Here is a 24,775-nt window from a genome sequence, read left to right as displayed (position 1 = left end):
AAAAAAACTATGTATATATTTTTCTTTTAAAGAAATTCCATTATAACACAAAAACAAGCTACAGCACTGTCACCTCTGCACTAATAAAACCAATCTCCAACCCTTTTTTTTAGCAATTAATTAATTCTCAACAGTCACCTTTTGGCTCATATAGATCCCTCATTATTATATTTTATAAAATAAACCTAAATTAATAAGGATAAAATGGAATATTAACAAAAATAAATAACATAGCACCTTTTTTTTTTTCCTTTAAACCCTTTTTAATTAATTCATTATTGCCAAATATTTTACTTTAGTAAATTGACCTAAATATAATATTAAGAAATAATAATAAAAAATATTTTTAATTATAACTCTAAATATTTAATTTATCACTTATTTATTAATTTATTATTTTTTTTAATAAAATCATTTATATATTTAAATTTTAAAACTATGAAATTCATTAACAGTGATTCTATCTATATCCTAATTTTTCTTACTACAGACAATTCTATTTAAACTCCCCATAAATGTTAAAAATTCTTTCTGCACATATAAATAAAATTAAAGCAATAAATTATAAATGGTGGGCTCATGAGGATTCTTAATCCTTCCACCTCTCCCTCCACACCTCTCCATCCACCCTTCTCACATTCTTTAAGATCACTACAACAAATTCTACTTTCAATGACTCCCTACAATATCTTACACCATTGGTGTAAGACACTAAAAATTAGAAATTTTTAATGTCTTATGTTGGGAGACATTAAATTTTTTTTATTAATGACTAAAATTGTAAGACATTAAAAGGGTAGGAAGACGTTGAAAAACTCTTGCCTAATACGTGTCCAGGGAGGACATCCAACGTCTCCCACTGGGAGACGTGCCACGTGTCCCATGTCTCACAGTGGGAGACGTTGGAAGTCTTCACTGCATATACGTACCGCACGACTTGGCTTCTTTATTTCTCCTTCTTTGTGCGTGATTACACAGAGAAATTTGGGGCAAATTTCAGTGATATTAGGATTTGAAAGTTACGAAATTGTCTCCATTTTCAAGCTTCTCAAGTAAATTTTCTTATGGGTTTAGTATTAAGATGATATATATATATGCGATTTTTTGTTAGTTCTTTATGATTATGAGTTTTTCAATGGAATTGTACAATTTTCTTGGAGAATATAAGAAGTGTGGAAACTTGAGATTTTGACTCAAAATTGTTATTTCAAGCACACATTTGAGGTAAGTTTTTAAAATTATAAGTATAAATCATTGTTAAAATGATATTTAATAAGATTTTTCTTTATTAGTTTTGATTGTTAGTAGTTTTGAGTGGGTTTTTAAAGAAGATAACTTTATCGACAATGTAGAAATAATTTTAATTTTAATTTAACATATCACATTATATTGATTTGATTCAAGTATATATGTTTATGATTTTTTTAATTTTTATTATTATTTAATTCGATAATTATGTATATAGTATGTATATTAATTTTTTTATTAACATTCTAGCTAGGTTGATTATATATAGTTATGTTAAAATATATATATATTTTAATAATTTTAAAAATTAGAGATATATGAAAAGTGTTGACGGCAGAAACTCGTCAACAAAATATGGATGGAAAACTCAAAGAATTAATCAAAACTTAATGAATGCAAAAGAACTTGTAGAAATATGAAGGAAAATTGCAAGTGAATAATAGAAGAAAAACACGTTTATGGCTCTTAGAATAGTCTGATATTACAAGAATTTTCCAACCCCTTAGATGGAGAGGTGAAGAATCATTTATAGCTTGGTTCTAATGGCCTTGGATACAAGGTGGTCCCAGGGGACAAGAAGGTACTTGGGTACGCTGTCATGGTAGTGGCACGGGTCGTGGTGGAGCAGAGGGTTGTGGTGTCGATGCTGATAAATGGTTAGAAGCATGCAGTTCATGCCACCACTCCTCGTACCACCACTACTTTCCGGGGACAGATGTCAGAGGTTGGCTGAGAAGGACCATGACAGGTACCTTGCATGTACGACCACTACTTTTCTGGCGTGGGGATAGGGTCTGCCATCTGTGGTTTTCAAGGTCGTACCTTCGTATGCATTTCGTACCTCCAAGAGAATGGAAGGCAAGATCCTCCTAAGGCCGGTGGCGCGAGCCCCTATGCACGAGGCCGAGCCATGGTACGAGGGGCTACTACGCGCTAGACACTACGGCGCAAGGCCCCTGCGCGCGAGGCAGAGCCATGGTGTACGAGGCTGGTGCGAGCGAGATGATGTAGTGCATGGGGCTAGTACGCGCGAGGTAAAGCTGTGGTGCACGGGGCTGGTGTGCGTGATACGATGTGTGCACGGGGCTGCTGCACGCGAGACTCTGTGGCACGAGGCCCCTGCGCACGAGGCGGAGCCATGGTGTGCAATGCTGGTGCGCGCGAAACGATGCGGTGCACGGGATTCCTACACGCGAGACGTTGTGGCGTGAGGCCCCTGCACGCGAGGCGGAGATGTGGTGCGTGGGGTTGGTGCGCGCGAGACGATGTGGTGCATGAGTCTGCTACACACGAGACATTGTGGCACGAGGCCCCTACATGCGAGGCAGAGCCGTGGTGCACAGGGCTGGTGCACGTGAGACGATGTGGTGCACGGGGCTACTGCGCGTGAGACGCTATGGCGTGAGGCCCCTGCATGCGAGGCGGAGCCATGGTGCACGAGGCGGCTGTGCATGAGACGATGTGGTGCACGGGGCTGCTACGCGCGAGACGCTGTTGCGCGAGGCCCCTGCACGCGAGGCAGAGACGTGAGTTTCCACTGAGGCACAGGGCACCTTCCAGGCGTGTGACCCTCTTCGCACGAGGCCCTCTTGACGTGAGGCCCCTCTGAGGGACAGGGCACCTTCCAGGCGCGAGACCTTCTTGGCGTAAGGTGATTTTGACGCGAGACCCTCTTGGCACGAAACGAAGGCTTGTAGCTCAAGACCATGTCTCACTTGGTTCTGTCACGGGGCTCTTAGAGGAAGGTGCCAGGTCGAGCTTCGCCACTTCCATCTCAAATCTATGGTTCGAAGGACACAAGGTGGGAGTCTCGTGCAACTAGGATTTTTTGTATCCACACTTGCCTCCCAGTCTACGAGATGGTCTTCAGGCTCTCTTGTAGACTTCCAGGTGCGATGCTTTTGGGATGCACGCGAGGTATTAGCTTGCCTCTTAATTTTGACATTATAGGAAAATACACTTTGGAGTTGTTCCAGGGTTTGCTAGCTTAACCCCTAGCTCAATCTTTGGTCTAAGTCCTCTAACGAACTTGGTAACTTTGAGAAAATTAGTTGGAACCAACTCTGGTGCAAGCATGGCTAGTCAGTCGAACTATCGAGCATACTCTGCAACCGTTAAGTTGCCCTGCTTCATACTAGTGAACTCCTCGATCCTTGTCGCGATGACTACCGAGTTGTAGTACTTCTTGTGGAACAGGTCCACAAATTTAGTCCATGTCATGGTGGCGACATCATGCGTCTGCTGAACTAAGTCCCACCATATTCTAGCATCCTTCTTAAGCAGAGACGAAACACAGGATATGTAGTCCGCATTGCCGAGATTCATGTGCGCTAGGATCAGCTCTACATTTCTGAGCTATTCTTTCGCCTCAAAGGGGTTTGTTGTCCCTTCAATGTTTGGAGCTTGTTGTTTACGAAACCGCTCGTAGATTGGCTCCATGTACTGAGCTGGGTAGGGCGCATAGTTTTCCATCGGTCATCCCCCATAAGGAGCTACTTGATGGGGTACTTGAGCCATTAGTTGAGGCTGCAGTTGCGGCGGAGGCGGAGGCTGAGTCTGAGTTTGCTGTCGATGTTGCTGCAGTAATTCCTCAACTTGCTGTCGTAGTTTGGCAATTTCTGCGCTGTTGTCAACCGGCGGCGGCGGTGCACTTCAGTTAGCAGCAGCAATAGTGGTAGCACGCGCTCCCCTTCTACGAACTGGAGGGGCTTCATTAGTCTCAAGAGCAACATTGGAGGCATTGACATTGGTGCGTGCAGACCTTCTGAGCAATATCTTCAGCAGAGTTCTAACAGTTGAGAAAAACATGTTAGAACTTACCCTAATAGGCTCTAAAACAAAATTTAATCTAAGCAAACATAACTCGGGCCTATTATTTATGATTTCTTATGAAAAATTAGATAAGGCTTCGTTATCATTAGGGTGTGTTTCTACACATAGAAAAATAAGTCATCTTTATTATTTTCTAAGTCTATTTCTAATCATCCTATATGACTTAATTCTCATGCTCGAAACTCATCGTTGTTCCAAAGTTAACCATATTGAGGGAGGGTTGGGATCAGTAAAATCGTTCCCACTACTATGGCCCCCTAACTCTCAATATAGAACCCAGTCCATTGATTTGTATCCACCCTCACTGAACTTGGTCATTATTTATTAAATTTATTATTTATTATGATTGTAAAAAAAATCAAACTCATACATGTCATTAAAAAATAACAATGATATTTATTTGGAAAAAGGTTTTCACTATGTATGTACAATCATAATTGCAAAAAAAAAAAATTAAATAAATAAAGAAATAAACTAATCTAAAAATCAGGATCTTCTATATATAACCCTTCATCTAACATATCATCATCTATCTCCTCATAATCATCATTATTTTTAGCCTCAAAATTTCCCCTTGGAAGATTCGTAAAGATTCAATGTTTTTGTTCATTAGTGAATTGGAATTCCATCTTAGAGGTGAACCTAAGTATGAGAAAATAATATCTCATAGCTACCGGTAATTCATCTTCATCATTTATAGTCTCTCATATTTCTTCTAAGGCTGCAATTATAGTGGGATAATCTTTAAAAAGTCTAATCACTAAAACATATTATTCCGTAGCTCACATCATGATTTGCTTAGTTGTTTGGAGGTGAACTATCTCCTTGTGGCATAAGAGTTATCATTGAGTGATTCTTTCTAGCACTCCTACTGTATTTCTTGGCTCTCTAATTCTTTTCAAGGCCTTAATGGCTCAGATATCCTCATAGGTTAAGGGTCCGTCCATTCTTAACTGAAAACATAAGGGCTAAAACGTTAGCTAAACACATAAACATAATAACTATAACATAAACAGTTACATTGGCGGTTAGATTCAGAGCTTGAGCGTGTGTATCTAGGAGAACTTCATGCAAATGAACTTATGCTCTGATACCAATTGTAATGACCCAACTATTTCTAAGACCTTGCACTATTAAAACTACAAGACATAGCTACTATTTTAGATAAAACATACATATGAAATAATCATAACTTTATTAAAACCCCAAAATAATATTGTGCATATTACAAAATAAAATATAAGATACAGTATGGGTACCCATTGTTTGATAAAACATAAAACATAAACTTTAAATACTAGTTCCAGAATTACATCAAAAACATAATTTAAAAGACTAAAAATAAATAACGTCGTCCTCAATCGACAAGCAGTCCATTCATTCCATTCATCCTCAACACACAAGCCAAGCTACCAAGAATCATTCCGCCTCCATAATCATTTTACTGCATCACACTAAAAATAAATGAGTGAGTCTAATGCACAACAAGGAAAATCTACTAACAATCATATAACATAAGACTATATCATAAATATATACTACAAAACATATATCATATAGGACTACAATGGCCATCATACTTCTTCGTGCTCGTTGGCAAAGCAAGTCATATGCCAATAAATTTGTGGGGCTTGCTAGCTAAGCAAGTCATATGCCCATAAATTCTTGGGGCTTTCTAACTAAACAAGTCATATGCCCAAGGACTATAAAACATACTATACATATACATATCATAACATAAACATACCATAACATATAAGCACATAAAATCTATCCTATTTTCCTTACCAAAAGCCAGGATTTTTGGGAAGAAGAACGAGATTAGAACACTCCTATAAACCAACAGTAAAAATGGTGAGAATCTCTAAAGAATAAAGACGAATATGAGAACTAAACCATCAAGAAGAAACTTACCAAGAAGGACCTTAAGTTTCAAGAACTTAAATACCTAATCAAGAATCATAAACAAGAGTTAGGATCTGAATAAAAAGAAACTAAAGAAAACTAAAGAATCATAAAGAACTGGACTTAAGGAATAGGAATACCTTGAATGACATTATGGATTGGCCTAAACCTCAATACTGAAATCACACAATTTCTCACTTCCTAAGTGTTTATAAAAGCTTAGAATGATAAAGCTTTAACCGAAAACCCAAGTGTATCTCTCTATAGTAACACTAGCACCTTGGAGGCTTTGATCAAATGCTTGAAGAATGAAGAAAATGGCTGAGCACTAGGTCCTATTTATAGAGTTCAAGGAGTGAAACTAACCCATTTTAATTTGAATAAATAAATGATTATAAAATGAAAAAGATTTGAATTTTTGTTCAAGTGACGCCCAAAACTCGGTCAAAATCATTCAAAGGCATGTCTAAGTGGTTAAGGGTATTTTTAAATTCAAAAATCACAAACTTTACAAAAATCATCACTAGAGGAGATATATCGCCCACCTATAGGCGATATATCGACTCTACCCTAATCTCGAGCCTCGTTCGTACGTTCGTGCAAAGTCGACGTGTTTTTCGTATCTTCCATAGGCGATATATCGGTCCCTATGCTACGACATATCAGCATACGTTGATATATTAAACACGTATTTTCACTTTTTCAGCATAATTTGAATTAGATAAACAGCTTTGACTGAGTCATAATACGATCCTAACAGCTGCTGGAAGGTTCTAGAGCTTCTAGATCTTTCTTTTATTAAAACTATGCATCAAAATACTTAATTCCTTAATAATCATGATTATGACAAGTGTCATGCTCTTAATGGCTCTGTCTAAACCTTATGTTATAATAAATATTATATCTAGAACCAACAATATTAATCAAACCTTATGTTATAATTAATATTCTTAAACTATAGGTTAAACTTATAAAATCCACAACTGTGTTGGTTTTTATAGATCAAATCAGAGATTATACGCAGCTAAACAACAATCAAAATTGTTAATTTAACCCCACAAGATTTCTAGATCTACTTCTTCACATACATATATATATCTTGAATCAAAGAGATGAATAGAAAATTACCTCAAGTCCTTCCTTGCTTCTATCCTTTTGCACGGCAAAAATCCTTGAGATCTCACACCAGGATCTTCCAAAATGTTCTCAACACACAAAGAACGAGTGTGAGCTCGCTATACAAAACAATAGGCAAAATCCATTTATCAGATGTTCTCAATACATGAGATCTGATAAAGTTTGGACCTAAGTTTTTGAAGAACAGTGACCTATGCTTATATCACTATTCTATTTTTTCAGGGAGATTTCACGATCTATTTTCTATCACTGAAAATTGTCGCTAAGAAACCACAATTCCTGAAAAGGAAAAACTAGTGCAACGTCGTAGTGGGAGGATTGTGAGACAACCTATTCACTACGAACATGAGGCACACGTTCTTGTATCAGATACTAAAAAGGACGATCCATTGAATTTTAAAGAAGAAATTGAAGACCCTGATGTTGATAAGTGGCATGCTGCCATGAATCAAGAAAGGGAATCAATGTATTCCAATTCAGTCTAGGAACTTGTAGATCTGCCTGACAATGTCAAAGCCATTGGATGTAAATGGATCTACAAGAAGAAAAGGTGTGCAGATGGAAAGGTAGAGACTTATAAAGCAAGGCTTGTGGCCAAAGGCTACACACAGAGAGAAGGTGTAGACTATGAAGAAACATTTTCTCCGGTAGCCATGCTTAAGTCCATTCGCATACTTTTATCCATAGCTGCCATCTATGATTTTGAGATCTGGCAAATGGACGTCAAGATAACTTTTTTGAATGGCCAACTTGATGAAACCATATATATGGAACAACCAGAAGGGTTTATTAAGAAGGATCAAGATCAAAAGGTATGCAAGTTGTTCAAATCAATATATGAATTGAAACAAGCATCAAGATCTTGGAACTTAACATTTGATGAAACTATTAAAACATATGGTTTCGAACAAAATGTTGATGAAGCATGTGTTTATAAATACATCAAAGGGAAAGTTGTGGTTTTCTTAGTTCTTTACGTTGATGATATCCTACTCATTGGGAATGATGTAGAGACATTATCAAATGTAAACAGATGGTTGTCTGACAAATTCCAAATGAAAGATTTGGGAGAAGCGAGCTATGTTCTAGGCATTAAAATTCTAAGAGATAGAAAGAACAAGCTCTTGGAACTTTCATAAGCAAATTATATTGATAAAGTGCTTGAACGATTCTCTATGGAAAATTCCAAAAAGGGTCAATTGCTAACCAGACATGGAATTACTCTTTCCAAAGACCAATGTCCAAAGACACCACAAGAGCAAGAGGACATGAGAAAGTATCCCTATGCATCCGCTGTAGGGAGCCTAATGTATGCAATGTTATGCAGTAGGGATTGTCAGTCATTATCAGTCAAATCCAGGTCTGGAACACTGGATTGCGGTGAAACATATTCTCAAATATCTCAGGAGAACGAGGAACTATATGCTATTATATTCGAGTAGTGACCTTGAACCTACTGGATACACTGACTCAGATTTTCAATCTGATAAGGACAGTAAAAAGTCTACTTCTGGGTCAGTATTCACTCTTGATGGTGGAGCAGTTGTCTGGAGAAGCATTAAGCAATCCAGTATAGCTGATTCAACCATGGAAGTTGAATACATAACAGCTTGTGAAGGAGCTAAAGAAGCAGTTTGGCTGAAAAAGTGCTACACGGATCTGGAAGTGGTTCCAGAAGTGGAGAAACTACTTGTTCTTTACTGTGACAACGGTGGAGCAGTGGCTAATTCTAACGAACCAAGAAGCCACAAGAGAGGAAAGCATATAGAGCGCAAATATCACTTAGTCAGAGAAATCGTACAAAGAGGAGATGTGTCCATTCTTAAAAATCGCATCAGAACACAACCTAGCAGACCCGTTTACGAAGAAGCTTCCTACAAAGCAATTCAAGTGTTATGTACGCAATATGGGATTGAGAGAAATGCCCTACTTTCTTTAAGTACAAGTGGGAGATTGTTAGGAGTATGTCCTAAAAGCATGTAAAAGAAATTTATTATTTCGATGAATAAATAAATACAATGGTTTATTATTGTTATATTTAGATTATTAAATTATTGTTTGAATAATTTTTTAAATGTCAGAAAAATTCCATATTCATTATTGAGGATGTGATCTTGTATTAGTATGAGAGAATTAAGATCACATGAATGAATAAAAATAGTCAACAACAATAAATTGAAGTTATGGAATTCTTTAATTGGGGTTGTAAGTACGGTTTGCTGAGTATCATGTTGATACAAATAATCTAGATTCGGATTATTGATGTGGTAAGACATCTCAGTAAAGGTGCTTTATATAATATGATTATATATGACAAAGAACGTTATGAATAAAAGTCTTTATCCAAAAATCATTTAACAATAAAGACTTGTTATTCATATCATAATTGATGATCATTTATAGATCAACCTAAATCCTGAGTGTTCATGAACTCTTGTTCATGTTTATTAAATCTTTTTATTCATTCGTTAAGGTCTCTTCATAGAATAAGGCTAATGACTTTTGTTTTGGAGATTTAGTATCATGGATGGCTGGGAACATGTATCAACAATAAGAAATCTAATATTTCCTAACGGATCGTATATTAGTTCCCTTAAGGGTTAATTCTGGAACTGAATGATTTTGAGATTAATTATTCACTAGTGAATTAATGGTACATAAGGAATATGAAGTAAATTAGAAAGGTAAAATGGTAGTTATTCCATTCTAATTTATGAACTAATTAATTAGAGGGTTGAACTATTGTAAGATGGTTATATCAATGGACAACTTAGAATAAGATTTTCTGTATATTTACTTATCCTATCAACTATCAATATCGGTCCTGTCCGATGTAACAAATACATCCGATCATATCTACTTTGCTAATGTTCTGGAAAGAATATAACACTACAATGTGTAAGTAGACCATATCGTAGATTGGCAAGTCAGTGTAAATCTTATGCACTGACTAATCTTAGGACTAACATATTTTGAACATATAATCATATTTATATTCCACTGTGATTACGTCACCATAAATACGATTAGCTATATGCTCGGAATTTAATAAAATTTTATATTAAACAAATAATCATGAAAATAAAACATGTGAGCAAAGTGATTCACCAAGTCAAAAACTGATTTCTGTTCTTTTATTGATAATAAATGAGATCACAAAGAAATTAGGTTTTAATTAGGGCATAAAACCCCAACAGTTTAAACTTTTCTGGCTGGCTGCCTCCAAGAGAAGAGGCAAGATACTTGGTGTGCAAGCAATCTCTCACGGGAGACTCTTACTTTTGTTTGCACTTTGCAAGAGGTATGCCTTTTATCTTTGTTTTAATATTATGCAAATGTTAGAGGAGTTTGAATATCTTAAATATTCATCCATAGTGAAGTAGGTTCTGAGATCATTATTGTGTGCTGGGTGATAATAGAAGGTTGAGAACTTGTGTGTCTTAGTGAAGTAGGATCTGAGAAATTTGTGTGCTGCGGCGAGATAAAGAAGAAAACATGCATGTTTTTTTGAATTAGTGGAATTGATATTGGTAGATGGTTAGTTGCTAGTATAGGGGAAATGGTGTTTGATTTTATATAAACTTTTCTAGTATTACTATTTTATAATTGAATTGTGTTTGCTTGGTTTGTTTGATGATTGGTACATTAATTTGATTGTTAAAAACATACACTTGTAAGGGGTGTAATAATCATTTGGTATAGTTTTTGAGTTCCTTTTTAGTTGTATAGCAAGCAGCTCTGCCCGAGTTGCTTCTCTTTTTAGGGTCCTTTTTCTTCTTAAAGAAACCAAAATACAATTTTGTGTTGGCACTATAACAAAATCAGGTTTTAGAGATGAATTTTTTTGTCACTAAAACTTTCTAAATCCTCGCTATATCGAATAGCGATAGCGAAATTGTTATTAAACTTCCTCGCTAATACTCTATCTCTATTGCTGAACTATAGAGAGGACATTTAAAATTCTCGCTATTGCTAAGTAATAGAGAGGAAATTTTAATCGCTATTTCATAGCATATTAGGTTGATATTCATACATATATATGGTATGTCATTAAACCAGATTTTTTCTACTTCCTTGGTGATGTTAGGCAGTCATTTGGTGAGTGACTTTATGCAAAGAGTAACAACAAGTCTTTTCAATTGAGTAACATTAATGGATTTAATTCACAATTAAATATTTTGATACCAAGACCAAGTCTAATACCTGAAGAAAGAAAACCCCAATATTAGACATTTACCAAAACATATAACAAAATATTAATATAATAAATCAAGTGAGAATTGTATTTTTGTTTTATCAAAAAGAAAGGAAGGGGGCCTAGTTCCATTACCCAAGTGTGTAATCTTTGTTGAGACCCATGATTTAGTTTCTACGCCATTAATTTTTTAATGCTTTCCACTATGAATTGTGATAAGGTATTTCTTTTGTTTCCAAATGATCATGTAGTTGAGTTTTTGAAGATCTTGAATTTGACTAATTTACTTGTGGCTTTTCTTGTTGCCGCTGTACATGTTTAATGGAATAGTTAAATCCTTCTCTAAGACAGCATATGTTGTTTTGAAAAATTCTGGTCTTTGATAACTCTGATTACAATGTGATAGAATCCTACATTGCTTTGTTTTTTTTTTCACTATTAATGGCAATAATGATGAATTGCATTGCATAGAGATACTCTTTAAATCTCCATAGAGTTATCTGTGTTTTTTTCTCTTCTATATTTTAAATTATTTCATCTCCCTTTATGGGCTTATTTTTCTTGTTGTATTGCCTCCTAGTGTTCAAACTCTATTTGATGGAGATACTATTTAATATTTTATTACCTAATTGTTAATTAATATATATATATATATATATATATTGGATTAATATTTGCGTTGTGGCTATTAATATTTAATGTGTCAAAATTTCACAGAAAAATAATGTTACGTTGAACTCATAATGATGTTGTCAGTTCAGAGTTCGTTTGGTTTAATTCTACTAATTATATAAATCCAATTTGGTATGTAGTTAAGTATATAATTTTTCCATTATTATTATTATTACTAGGTCGTATGTGAACTTTTGAAAATGAGTGCAGATATATGATGCAACCTTGATAAAAAAAATTCTTTAAGCGTGTTAATTATATTTGGGATTTTAATACCTTTGTTTGTATTTTTTTGTGGATAAAAGAAGTTTCTTATCTTTATGTTTTTTGGTTTTAGTGGATGCAACCTTGAAGTTTGCTTTTTTTTTTTTTTTTTTAGTTTCTATTGATTTTCATACTTCTGATTATGTTTTTTTATATTAACATTTTACATTGTTTTTATTTTTAAATGTTATAAGACAACCTGATTCTACCAATCATTTTTATTATTTTAGTTGTTAATCAATACATAAACAAGTAATAGTTTACAGAGTATCAGTTTGTAGGAAAACATTTTTTAAAAACAATTTATCTGTCATCCTTAACAAAATAAAAAGCTCATTACTGAATAAAATGTAAGAAAATAATTTGTGTAGTGCACCAATTTTTTTTTTTAGTTATTAGAATTTTACTGTTTTATTTTATTTAATTGTTAAGTGTGGTAAATTATTTTTATTTATTGTTTGTTTGTTTAAATTAATTGTTTGTTTGTTTAAATTAATTGTTAGAATTGTTTGGTAGAATTTTTGTGAAATAATTTTAAAATGTTATTTATTAATTTATTTTAAAAATGTGATTATTTGAGTTTTGGTTGAATACATTAAAGTACATGGTAGGTAGTGATGCACCCCAGTGTTTGAGTGTGTGCAAGTGCATGGTAGCATGTTGCACAAGCGTAGAATTTTTTACACACCTTGAAGTTGCCTTTTATTGGATTTATTGAATTAATTAGAAAAATAAAATAAAATAAAAACAATAATGGGAAATGAGGTCTTGGTCGTGTATGGTGTAGTAGGAAAGGAAGAGGATTATTCCATTTATTTATTTTTAAGAGAATAAATGAAAATTGGAAGACAAAGGTTATTTTGGGTAAGGATGTTATCATATTTTATTTTCTACCAATTATGATAAAAAGAAAATAAATAAAAATTAAGACAAATAAACACAAATAGGAAACTTACCTTTTCTTTCTATTGGACCATTATGAGAGGATTAGGATAAAGGGGGAAGGAATTAGGGAAGAGAGCATATGCTCTTGGGCTGCCGACTTTTAGAGAGAGAGAGAGGGAGAGGGGCGTGACCTAGAGAGAGAAGGAGAAGAAGAAAGAAAGGAAGAAGAAGAAGAAGAGACCAAGATAGGGTATGACTCTTGTTTTTGCTTTATGATTTCTTCCTTTTAATTCTAGTATGTTGATTAGGGTTGTTTCTAATTGTTGGTGTTCATCTTCTTCTCAATCTTGATTTTCGAAAAAAAACCCTAGGGTATTCAAGAGAGGTTGCCTTTTGGGTGTTGGTTCTTGTGTTCTCTCAAGGAAGGTAATGGATTCCTCCCTCTATCTATGTGTTGATGTTGTTTTTGGGGAGATTAATGATTTATGAATTGTAATAATATGCTGATTGTGCTCCTATTATTTTGATGGTGGTATGTTATTTTAATCATGCATGAAGGGTTTTGTGGTTCAATGCATGAAGGGGTTTTGTGGTTTAATGCATGAAGGGGTTTTGGTGTTGATTTTCTATGTGTGATAATTGATGATATTTTATGATTTTATACATGATGTTTCGGCCTGTCTAGAAACCCCCTTTATGTTTTGTTATTGTTATTTTGATTTGTATGTTCGATCCATGCTCTAAGACCCCATATAAATTTTTGGTATAATAATAATTTGGACTCTTGATGATTGAATCCATGAAATTTGATAAGTATGTTTATGAGATTATGTATCAATAAATTATTGTATGCATGAATAATGATAGTAACATGCTAGGATGCATGTGGAAATAAATGAGAATTTGGTTTGATAGTTAATTCATGAGGGTTTTTGTTAAAAGGGTATAATGCATGATGAAGTTGTTGATTTTGTGTTACCCATGCATATTAAGAACATGCTAGGGTTTGTGAACTAATTTAATAGATTTAAACATGTATGGTAATGATGTAAATTTTGAGAAAGCACGATGTAAAGATGAATTTTTGTTTTGTTAAGCTTGCTGATTTTTGGTGTTTAAGTGGTTAGTATATGATGAAAATAATATTTTGGATGCTAATGTTTTAATGTTTCAATAAATTAAATGGAAGGTTTTATGATGCCTTGAAATGGTATTTTTGCACAATTAATTACCTATAGATTTTTTCTTTATTTTTGAGAAAATATTGAGTTTTAAACATAAAAATGGTGATTTTGATAATATAGTTAGTTGCTGGAATTTTAATAAAAATGTGAAGTTGGTTTTAAAATAAAAGGAGTTTTGTGTATATGGTGAAATAAGTCAACACCCTAACCCATGAAAATATTAAAGATGGTATTTCTATTATGACTATGAGAGTTTATATTAAAGTTTATGGTTTTCTTTATTTTTAATTAAGAAAAATAGTGAAATTATTTTACTTGTGATTTTTAAATAAATTAAATCATGGCTGAAAGTTTAGTTAAGTATTTATAAAAAATAATCATTGGATTTTCACATATGAAATATTCTATTTTAAATTAAGTCTTTAAAAATAACTCAAGTAAAAAATATATTTTTCCACATCTAAACTAGATTTTTCTCACATTAAATTTATAAATTTGGTAATTGAATTATAATGTTATTTTTTTCAAAGTAACATGTCAAACTATAAGTATTTTACAGAATTGTTAGTCTCTGTTATTTTATGGAAAGTAAAAGTGATTAATGGAATAATTATATATTTTTCAAATGGTTGATTAAATTATTTTTATAAAATAAAAACAATTTTTTGGAGGATTAATCAACTTGAGAATTTTAAAGAAATAAATAATGGTAATCAAAGCATGTTACAATTTTGTTATTTTCACAACGATAGAAGTAAGACGCGTAGTATTATCATTTTTAATGCCGCTTTTAAACAACGTTATCACGTATGCATGTCGCATGCAATTTCATTTTTACTTTGAAATATATGTCTTTTATGCAACCATATAGATTTTATAGCAAGATCATGCATGTAATATAGGTAGAATGTGCATTATTCGTTTATGACATTATGTGTAAATATGCCTTGTTTGGATGTTGTGAATAACTTTCACCATGTGTACATGGCCCATGCACACATGGGTTATATGAGTGGGCAAAATAGAGTTTATTTGATGCTAAGGAATGTTATTTTGATTATGGTATAGACTCGTTGTGAAGTTGTCATTTTACCTTGCTTGGACCTGAGGTAAGGAAGTTAGATAGAATTTTATTTATTTATGCTGTGAATGGTAAGATTGTTTGTATGAATGAAAGTGTTATGATGCTTTGCGCTATGAATTATGAAATGCTTTAATACGATGATGTGTTTGGATTGTATGGATGTTGTATGCTATGAATGGATGTTAGGGTGATGAACACGACACATCAAAAAGGGATTGGTAAGGATATGAAGACGTAACCCGAGTTACAAAGGATATGAAGACGTAATCCAAGGGCGGACGCGCCGAGGTTATTCAATGACCAGAGATCCTGTTTACCTCCAAGGGTGACATGGACAAGATAGTGGGCCATGTTCACAAGGATATGATGTTATGTTATGATGATGTTAATGTTGATGTGATTATGTTTATGTTTATGTTTACGATATTGACGCTATTATGACAATGATGATATGATGTATGAATGTGAATGTGATTGTTTGTGATTTACTTGTTTGTTGTTTGTATTTCCTTATTGGGATTTTAGCTCACCCCGTTACTTTCCTTTTCAGGTAGCAAATATGTTTCTTTTTGGCACGCGTGGTGATGTGGGGAGTTCTATCATCGTGGTGTGTATGGCGTGGGGGGCATCCTATGGACGAGAAACGATCAATTTAAACGCCATTTTCTTTTAATAATGTTATGTTAATTTATACTTTTTAAATTTATCAGTGGGACTTGAACTTTTTGTTTTTTTAAGAACTTTGCATGAAAACTTCTATTTTTCTTTTTAACTATTGGGCTCGACTTTCTTGTTTTTAGCAAGACCCCACTCGGATTTTTTATAATAAGTGGCTTTTCTCTTATCAATTCATGAGTATGCGAATGTTTCTAAAGTACTAGATTAGGGCGTTTTACAAATGGTATCAAAGACGGAAATCCATGTTTCCAAGGACCCTCCCCATACACGTTAAAGATGGGAAAATCTCACCTCACCGCGTCGTAAGTATTTGTTTATGTGCTATTACTTGTTTCTGTTTTATTTAATTTTATAGTTTCGTAAACTGCAATATAGTAAGATGCCTCCTGTTTTGAAAACTACTAAGAAACAACTACTCAAGGTGATCCGCGAAATACCCAAGGTCCAGCTTGAGGAGGATACCTACGATTGGGAGATAGCGGTTTTGAAAACAACAAAGGTGGTTTGTGATCGCATTCAGGGGATCATGAACAAAAGAGGAGCCTTACTATGGCCCATAGAACAATATTGGGTCTTGAGGGAAGCACTGTCGATGTACTCAGAGGCCCTTCATCAATTGGCTCGATCATGGAATGACATTGAGCAAGATTACCTAGAGTTTAGTACCATGGAGTTTGTAATTTGCGATTTTCTGGTAAATTATGATTTTAGTCATCTGGAGTTGGTGTTAGTAAATTCGGATGACGGCGGAATAGAGGAGCGTTTGGAAACGGTACACGATGTGGAAGGAGAATTGACAATTGAGGAAGTAATTCGAGCTATGCCACGTCTGACTGCTAGAGTGGAGAAAATGGCGAGCGCTCCCGGCTATTTCCACATCCCAGAAAACATCTTTGATTATAGTTCCGGGGACGAGTCCATTGCGTAATCGTTACATGGGGTGCTAATAAATAAGATGGGATATTTTCTAAGACCTTAAGGGATTTATGTTTTGGTCATTAAACACTTTTTGGAATTGTTTAAATTTTGGAATAATTTGAAACATTTTGAATGCTATGGTTTATTTTGTTGCAAATTCTAGATGATGTGGTTTGAATGTATCACTACAAGAAAAAATGCTTTTAATAACACCAAAAATGTGTTATGAAAACATACCATAACACTTTTTGATGTGTTAAGACCGACTATGTTATCGTAGGTCATGGTACTTTATATAACACTTTATCATTGTTATACAGATGTGTTATTATACTGTCAACGATAACACACTTTCTGTGTTATTTTAATAAATAGATAAGTGTTTAATTATATTATTTATATTCGATTATATAACACATTTCAATACTTATAAATTTGTGTTATACTACACTTTAGTATAACACATTATTTGTGTTATATAATGAAGTTTGCATAACAAAATTCTTTACATAAAAAATGTTATTGTAATAGATATTATAACACAATTTTCGTATTATTTTAATATTTAGATAAGTTTAAATTCTCATTATATATTCATTTATATAACACTAATTTATTCTATTATATTTTAATTTTTTTATATATAATTAAAATTAGCTTTCTAATATATACTAGCATCATCAAATGAACTTGATTTTCAAATAACAAAAAGAAAAAACATTCAACATTGTATTAACAATCCAAAAATTAGTTTAAAACATTCAACACTGTCATCAACAACAAAATGTTCTTTAAGTATTCAAGTAGTCTTAAATATTCAACATATTGAAAAGTTATTACTTTCAACACAAAATATTCTACAGCTGCCCAACACAAAGCCTTCAAAATTAAGTATCATTTTCTATTTCGCTTGTCACATCTACAAAATAAAAAAAGAAATATTTTATTGTTATTATCTAGCATCACAAATTACTTCAAGAAAAATGCTATAGAAATTATTTCCAAGAGAGGATACCACATACAAAATAATGAATTCACAATATTTTGATCCTAAATTATTATAAATTCACTCTTTATCAACATAACTCAAGAAATTCTTGCAAAAGATTTCTCATTTTGAATGCATCTTCCAAATAGTTATCCTATAAAAGAACTTGATACTATAAGAAGAAAAGAGAGGAAACAGAAAACTTCCAAGGTCTGGACAAAGAGCATACTTGATTCATGTCAATGGTCTGAAGAGCTTCACCACGAGTAAATATTATAGCATGGTTTTGATTTTCAGGTTTTCCTTCTCCAATTTCTGGTGGACTGGGAAGCTTAATTCGATATATTTCCTACAAAAAAACAAAGTTTTACTCAACAAAAGAGACTATTGAAAGAACCTACTTTGGTTCATGAAGATCAAGAGTTATGCTTATTCAACTGACACTTTGTGCTTCATTAATTATTTTTGCTAAACATTCAAGATGAAGAGCTTTCTTGACATTATTGTCTTAAAAAACTGCCTGGATTTTGAAAGTGCATAACACAGCTAATATGTACAATGTAGCAGTAATTAGATTGTGTACTACCTGGTCAAAATCGTTGACAACTTTGAGCAATATGGAAGAGTAAATCTTATGAGGCTTATCTTCCACAATCACTTCTTTCTCCTCAACATAAGCAACGCAGAGAGCTAGGTTCCTTTGATAAAAAATTAATCATATAGAGTGAGTAATACTGGTGTTAGTACTATGTTTTCACGTATATTCTCCATTTTCTCACGTAGTTCATTACCTGTTCATTAAATCAATTAAGTCTTGTGCACGTGGATCACCAGCGAATTTTTGGGATCCAAATTATTGACAAGAAATCACATATGTAAACTTTAAGTCTGCCGAAGTATCTAGTTGAGCGGATAATACATGGTTCTATGTATCATAACCTCCAAGAATATCTGGCCAAAACACAAAGGGCAAAAGGAATGGATTCTCATTAGATAATCAGGAAGAAAGGAAGTTTTGAGGACAAGAATTGGTCTGAGAAATAAAACAACAGTGTTAAAAACCTTCATCTTGAGCCATGTCAAGGAATGCTTGCAATTTTAAGGCCTCTCTATAGTACATCATAACAAAAATATCATAATCTTAATAAACAGTAATAACATAACAAAGATATCCTAGAAATATGTGAAATATTTGAGACATAATCAAAACAATATAAGGTATCCTAATCTTAGCTAGCCAATAAAATATATGAGACGTAATCAAAATAATAGAAGTTATCATAATCTTAATAGTTCATGTTTAAATGTTAGACACATCAGACATATCAGCGCTTTTGTTGCTTTACTATAGATCATATAATATTTTGAAAGTGGACAACTAAAAAGAACCAAACAAACTTGAGTTATGATCAACATCTACTAGCTAAACAGTGAAACAATAGCCACTAAGAAAGAAAGAAAAATAATCAATGGAATAGATTTCAGAATTGCAACAGTACAAAAATTTCTCTAAATAAAAGAAAAATTGGAGAGAAATTATCTTGATGTTACATTTGTTGTTAATAGAGATGAAATATATGTACCTTTCATTGCCAAAGATGCACAGACCATAACATGACTTAATCTCTCTGCTTCTTGTCATTGTTCTTTTCTCAACAAACCATAACCTTCCAATCATCAGTCTGAAAAAATAAAAGTGATATACTCTCTAGAAGAACAAAAATAACTTTAAAGCAAGGTAAAAAAACGGAGCTGAAATGAAATGACTAAAACTCAATCAAAAGAAAACAGAGTTATACACAGTTATCCATGTATATTATATATACTAGAAACCTAAGAACTGGGCAACATAGTAGTGCTTTAATATTAACTAAAAGAGAGCGGTATTAATTGGTAAATTATTTAAAAATAATAATAACAAAATATCTAAATAACAGCAAATTAAATTTAATTACTTTCTGTGTAAGTTAATCGTCTAGAATATAGATAGATATAGATGATTAGCACATACTCACATACTATCACTTGGATAAAGCATTCTACACTTTCAAGGCTGCATATAAGATTCTCACTCAAAAATAGGGGAACATGCTGTAAAATGTAAGATGGCCTCTAAGCTCTTGATGTAATTAATTCTAAACCACATATGACCTACAATTCCATTGGCTGAGAACCACTATTTCTGATACAGAAGTTTGTGCCTAAAGCTAGTGTAGATGGCTTCTGTTGCCAGCCTAAAGTAATAATTGTAAGATATACTTTATAAATTTAAACTAAAAGCATTTTCCCTTAGGTACATTTTCAAGGGGCTCCCAATGACCATGATATAAATAGAGTACCAAAAAATAAAATTGAAAATCAAAGATGCACAAGTTTATCCACCATCCGGAAATAAATAATCTTGATATATTACTCTTATCACAAACAAAAGTCAACTTATCTAATCCCACTATGAAGCTAATTCCATTAGCAAGCAAATACAAGAGTGAGTAAAAAACATTCACAACATCGAAGACTGGGCAAAATACCCACAACATCTAATACCCAGAATGGGAAAAAAAGAAAGTAATAAAACATGACCTAACTGGTCACAACTCACAAATTAACAAGATTAATTTCATAAATCAAAAGAAATACCTCCATTGCAGTATGACCTCAATATCTAGTTCACGATCTAAATCCACAAGGTCTTTATTGTCATCAACAATTACTCGACTGGGCTCAGATTTAAGCAGGGAAGCATAAAGAGATATTTTTTGCGCAATCTTGCATACCTCAAAACTTGTTCCCATGGCGATTTTTCACTGCAATGAAGATAAATTTCTAAGAAAAATATGGATGGAATAAAAAATTACTCACTAAATGTCTAAGCAAATAAGAGCTGCAGTATGTTATCATTTATTTATTAAATCTATTTCAAATCAACACGTACAAAGTAGAATAGTTTAAACAGAAATAAAAACATAACAATTAAAAATTTGCCATATTTTACTCACAAGTTTATATAGTGATAACCCTCAGAAAATTATATCTAAAATCTTTATTTTGTAAGAAAATAACCATCATGCAATGAAGCAACTATTGAATGGGAGAACTAAATCCAACCAAAATATTAAAAATACTAAAGAAGTTACCTTCCCTTCTTCACTTTTTTAGATATAGCTCTATAAGCATACTTCCACCAAGAACGAGGATCAGATTTCATGGAAACATGTGGACGAAAATGCGCATATTTTAAGCGTTGATTAAAGGCAGAAAAGTTATCAGCTAGTTTTAACATATCCTTGTATCCATCCTGTAACAACAAGATACTAAAAATTTTCAAGGCCAATCAAAATATGCCTCCAAGTATCCAATCACAGTTGAATTATGAACTTAAACCTTTGATAAACAGAGAATGACATCATCCAAATTCACTGTTGCATTCTCCAAAGGTTGATCACTCATAGCCAATTCATTTGCCCTTAGCTTTGTATACTTTGCATTTCCTGTAATTGGTTCCAGAATATAAGTGTGTTGTTTGACAATTCTATCAGCAGGTTTGCCTTCTTTAGTGCCATATCTAAAAACCTGAAGCAAATAAATGATCATAGTTTCATAGTTTGAACATGCCCTCAACATATGTAACTGCAAGAATAAACTAAATATTGGTTCTACCTGGACCCACTCAGAAGGAAGCAAATCCTCCCATGGCTTGTCAATATGCCATGGGATTATATCAGAATCCAGATAAAGTGCAAGTCGGTCAAGTTCAACAGACTGTAAAAATAAAAATAAAAATCTTATTATAAACAAGATTGTAATAAGGATTAAATTAGTGATAATCATATTATAATTTACTGGCTATGTAACAAATTGCTACTTGTTATCATGTCAGAACTTTGGTGTACCGTGTATTATGGGTGAAACTTCAAATATATGGAGGCCAAGCATTCAATCAAATATATGCAACATACTTTAAATTTAAAATATGATAAATGAATACACATCTCGGCCAAGCATTCGATCAAATTTTCTTCCCTTTAAAAAAGAAACAAAGATCTTTTATAACAAGAAAATGAAAATTACAATTGAAGACTTTTATTTAGTAGTTTTGTCAAAAAGTTGCAAGTGTGTGTTTCCTCACTAACTTGCAACTGTGCATTTCAAATTATATATATGAGACCTTCTTAAAGAGAATAAAACTTAAACTTGATTGCATTCATATCAATCGACATTCTATAAGGAACAAAATTAGGACCCTTTTGTATACGGTCTAGTGAACCACCAGTAATAAAAGTCGCATTCCCATTGTCATCAACTGTCACAGCTAAGAGTTTCTCCAAGGTCACACCTGCTGCAAATGGGTGACCAGGATTGCTAGAGAATAGGAAATTAAAATTTAGATAGAAAATAAGAATGTTAAGATTCCAAAATATAAAATTTAACTTGCTATTACACACCTTCCACTGTCCTCGTATCTGATATGAATATTTGAAATTGAGAGTTTCAAATTTCCAACTATAGTGTTGATAAGGAACCCAACCATGATTGATTCTTCAAATAAAAATATATACATATTAATACAGTTATAATCATAATTGACAACCAAATATATGTATAAACATATGTATGGTTCAAAAAGATCAAAAGGTAAATCCTAGAAAAGAATAACATCACAGCATTTGAATACTACAACCAAAACTTGATACAATATTTGTTATCAAAGATTCAAAAATAGCACATAAGATGCTTAAGAACCAAATATAAAGTTCATATACACGTACAGACACATAGGAATATAGGCATCACATAATATTTCCTTATACATAAAAAAATTTATTACCTATCAATTATGTTAGTCACCCTTTGCTTTGTAAAGAGTCAAGTCAAGTAAATATATCAGATGTATGGATGCTAAGGCATGCCATTGTTTGTATCAGCAGTCAGTACAAATAGTTGCCATGAACCATCTAGTCAAAGATTCACTCTATTATAATTTAAGTTACACTGATAAAAGAATTGTGTAATCTTACCACTTCAGACTTTAATTGTTGAGCCTTCTCTACCAGCTTCATTTCCATTTCCTATTTCCAAACATAACAATTATTTAGAGGATCATTCAAAGGTATATCGATAGGCACACCATTATTGTCTTACCCGCACTCGGCTTTTCTTAGCTTCTTGAATGGCATCTTCAGTGGATCCTTCAACTTGCGTTGCAGGTCCAACTAACAAAAAAATACGATCCAGATGAACTACAACTGGGTCCTGACCAAGCCTACTCCAAGGTACCTTAATTTGGGAATATCACAAAAACATCATTAATTAAATGTAAACAGCATCCAGAATCACAAAAGATGTCATTCAAATAGCTTCCAGCAAGAAAATTATATAGGTGATCTCTCAATTTTGTGAAATTTCTAATATTTTTATTCACACTACAAAGAAACTAATTTTATCTTATTTTTCTTATTTCTTTTTAAAAGAAACGAAAAAAATATATGCACAATAAGGGGGGGGGGGGGGAATAGATACAAAAGAGGGACCTAGAAAATAAATAAACATACATAGCAAAAATAATAAAATCTCTTATAAAAAATTAGAGAAAGAAGAAAATGTTTAACTCAAAGAGAAGACGAAGGGAAATGAAACATAGAGAGAAAAGAATTTGTGGAAAAATCAGATTGTAATCGATAATAATACGCTACAAATTTAAGGTCTATTTATACATTTTATTCAAGATATATAAATAAATGCATTATCATATACAAGTGGATAATGATTATAGAGAGAAGAATGAACCTAGCATCTGAGAAGATGATGAATAGATGAGAAAGACAAAAGAAAAAAAACAAGTAGAATGGCTACCTCAAAATCAGCCCCATCACCAAACGCAAACTAAAAAAAAATGGCAAATCTCAGCTGCACAAGACCAAAAATCAAATATCAGCCATAGATTGGATAAAAATAGATATTGAATTTAATTAAAATGTTGATTTAGGAAAGAAAAAAACCCTAACATTTACTAAATAAAAAACAATGAGAGATTTACTTACCGAAAAGGGAAAGCAATTCACACAGGGAAAATGTGGTTGCCAAAGTTGAGAGACGACGATTACAACAAAGAATAGGAAGATCTAAGATGAATGTCTACTTGATTGTGGGAGAGAGAGAGACTAAGTATTGTTATTTCTCTTTTTCTTCCCAGTTGAAAAACTCGATGGTGCAGATGCCGAGCTGGGTTTTTAAAAATGGCTGGAGTTTGGGAGAACAGGATTGGCGCAAGGCTTAAGGAAGGAAAGCCAGGAGGGGATCGGCGCAAGGCTTAAGGAAGGAAATCAAGATTGCTAGGGGATCGATAGAAATTGAAGAAAAGATGACCCTGGATGAGTTAACGGGATGAGGTGAGAGAGAGGTTGAGTTCCCTTTTTTTTCCCAGAAATAAATTAGACCTGCGAAAAAAAAGGGAAAATAAAAGTTAGAAATCTATTTCCCACAAATAAATTAGCGCGTTATTTTTAGTGTGTGTTTGCTGCCCATATTTTTAACTCTATTATAATACTTTTTCAGTTGTGTTATATTCATGTATTATAAAAAGGGGTTATTGGTGTAGTATATGACTTTGCAAATATCTATCAAACCATTATGCAAAGTTCCTTCCTTATGATCTTCCGTTGATTGCCTTAGAATCTCATTATGTCGACTAGAGGAAGAGGAGGAAAGGGAAGAGGAAGAGGCAAAGGAAAGGGTGTCTCCACAAGGTCTGAAACCACGACAACCCTTGACGTAGAAATGCCAACAGT

The 24,775-nt window shown here is 33.2% G+C and overlaps 1 protein-coding gene across 1 annotated transcript; it reads right to left on the bottom strand.

Annotated features, from left to right (window-relative positions):
• Positions 1-20,791: 20,791 nt before the first annotated feature.
• Positions 20,792-23,266, bottom strand: LOC133832890 (intermembrane lipid transfer protein VPS13-like). Its single transcript, XM_062263169.1, has 6 exons — positions 23,130-23,266; positions 23,006-23,056; positions 21,648-21,749; positions 21,372-21,560; positions 21,125-21,285; positions 20,792-20,813 (listed from the first exon to the last, which is right to left on the bottom strand). The coding sequence occupies exons 2-6, from the start codon at positions 23,051-23,053 to the stop codon at positions 20,792-20,794; spliced, it is 522 nt and encodes a 173-aa protein (XP_062119153.1). The 5' UTR covers positions 23,054-23,056; positions 23,130-23,266.
• Positions 23,267-24,775: the final 1,509 nt, after the last annotated feature.

This window comes from Humulus lupulus, chromosome 4, assembly GCF_963169125.1.
Source record: "Humulus lupulus chromosome 4, drHumLupu1.1, whole genome shotgun sequence".
Lineage (NCBI taxonomy): Eukaryota > Viridiplantae > Streptophyta > Magnoliopsida > Rosales > Cannabaceae > Humulus > Humulus lupulus.
This window is presented reverse-complemented; position numbering and strand designations above follow the sequence as displayed.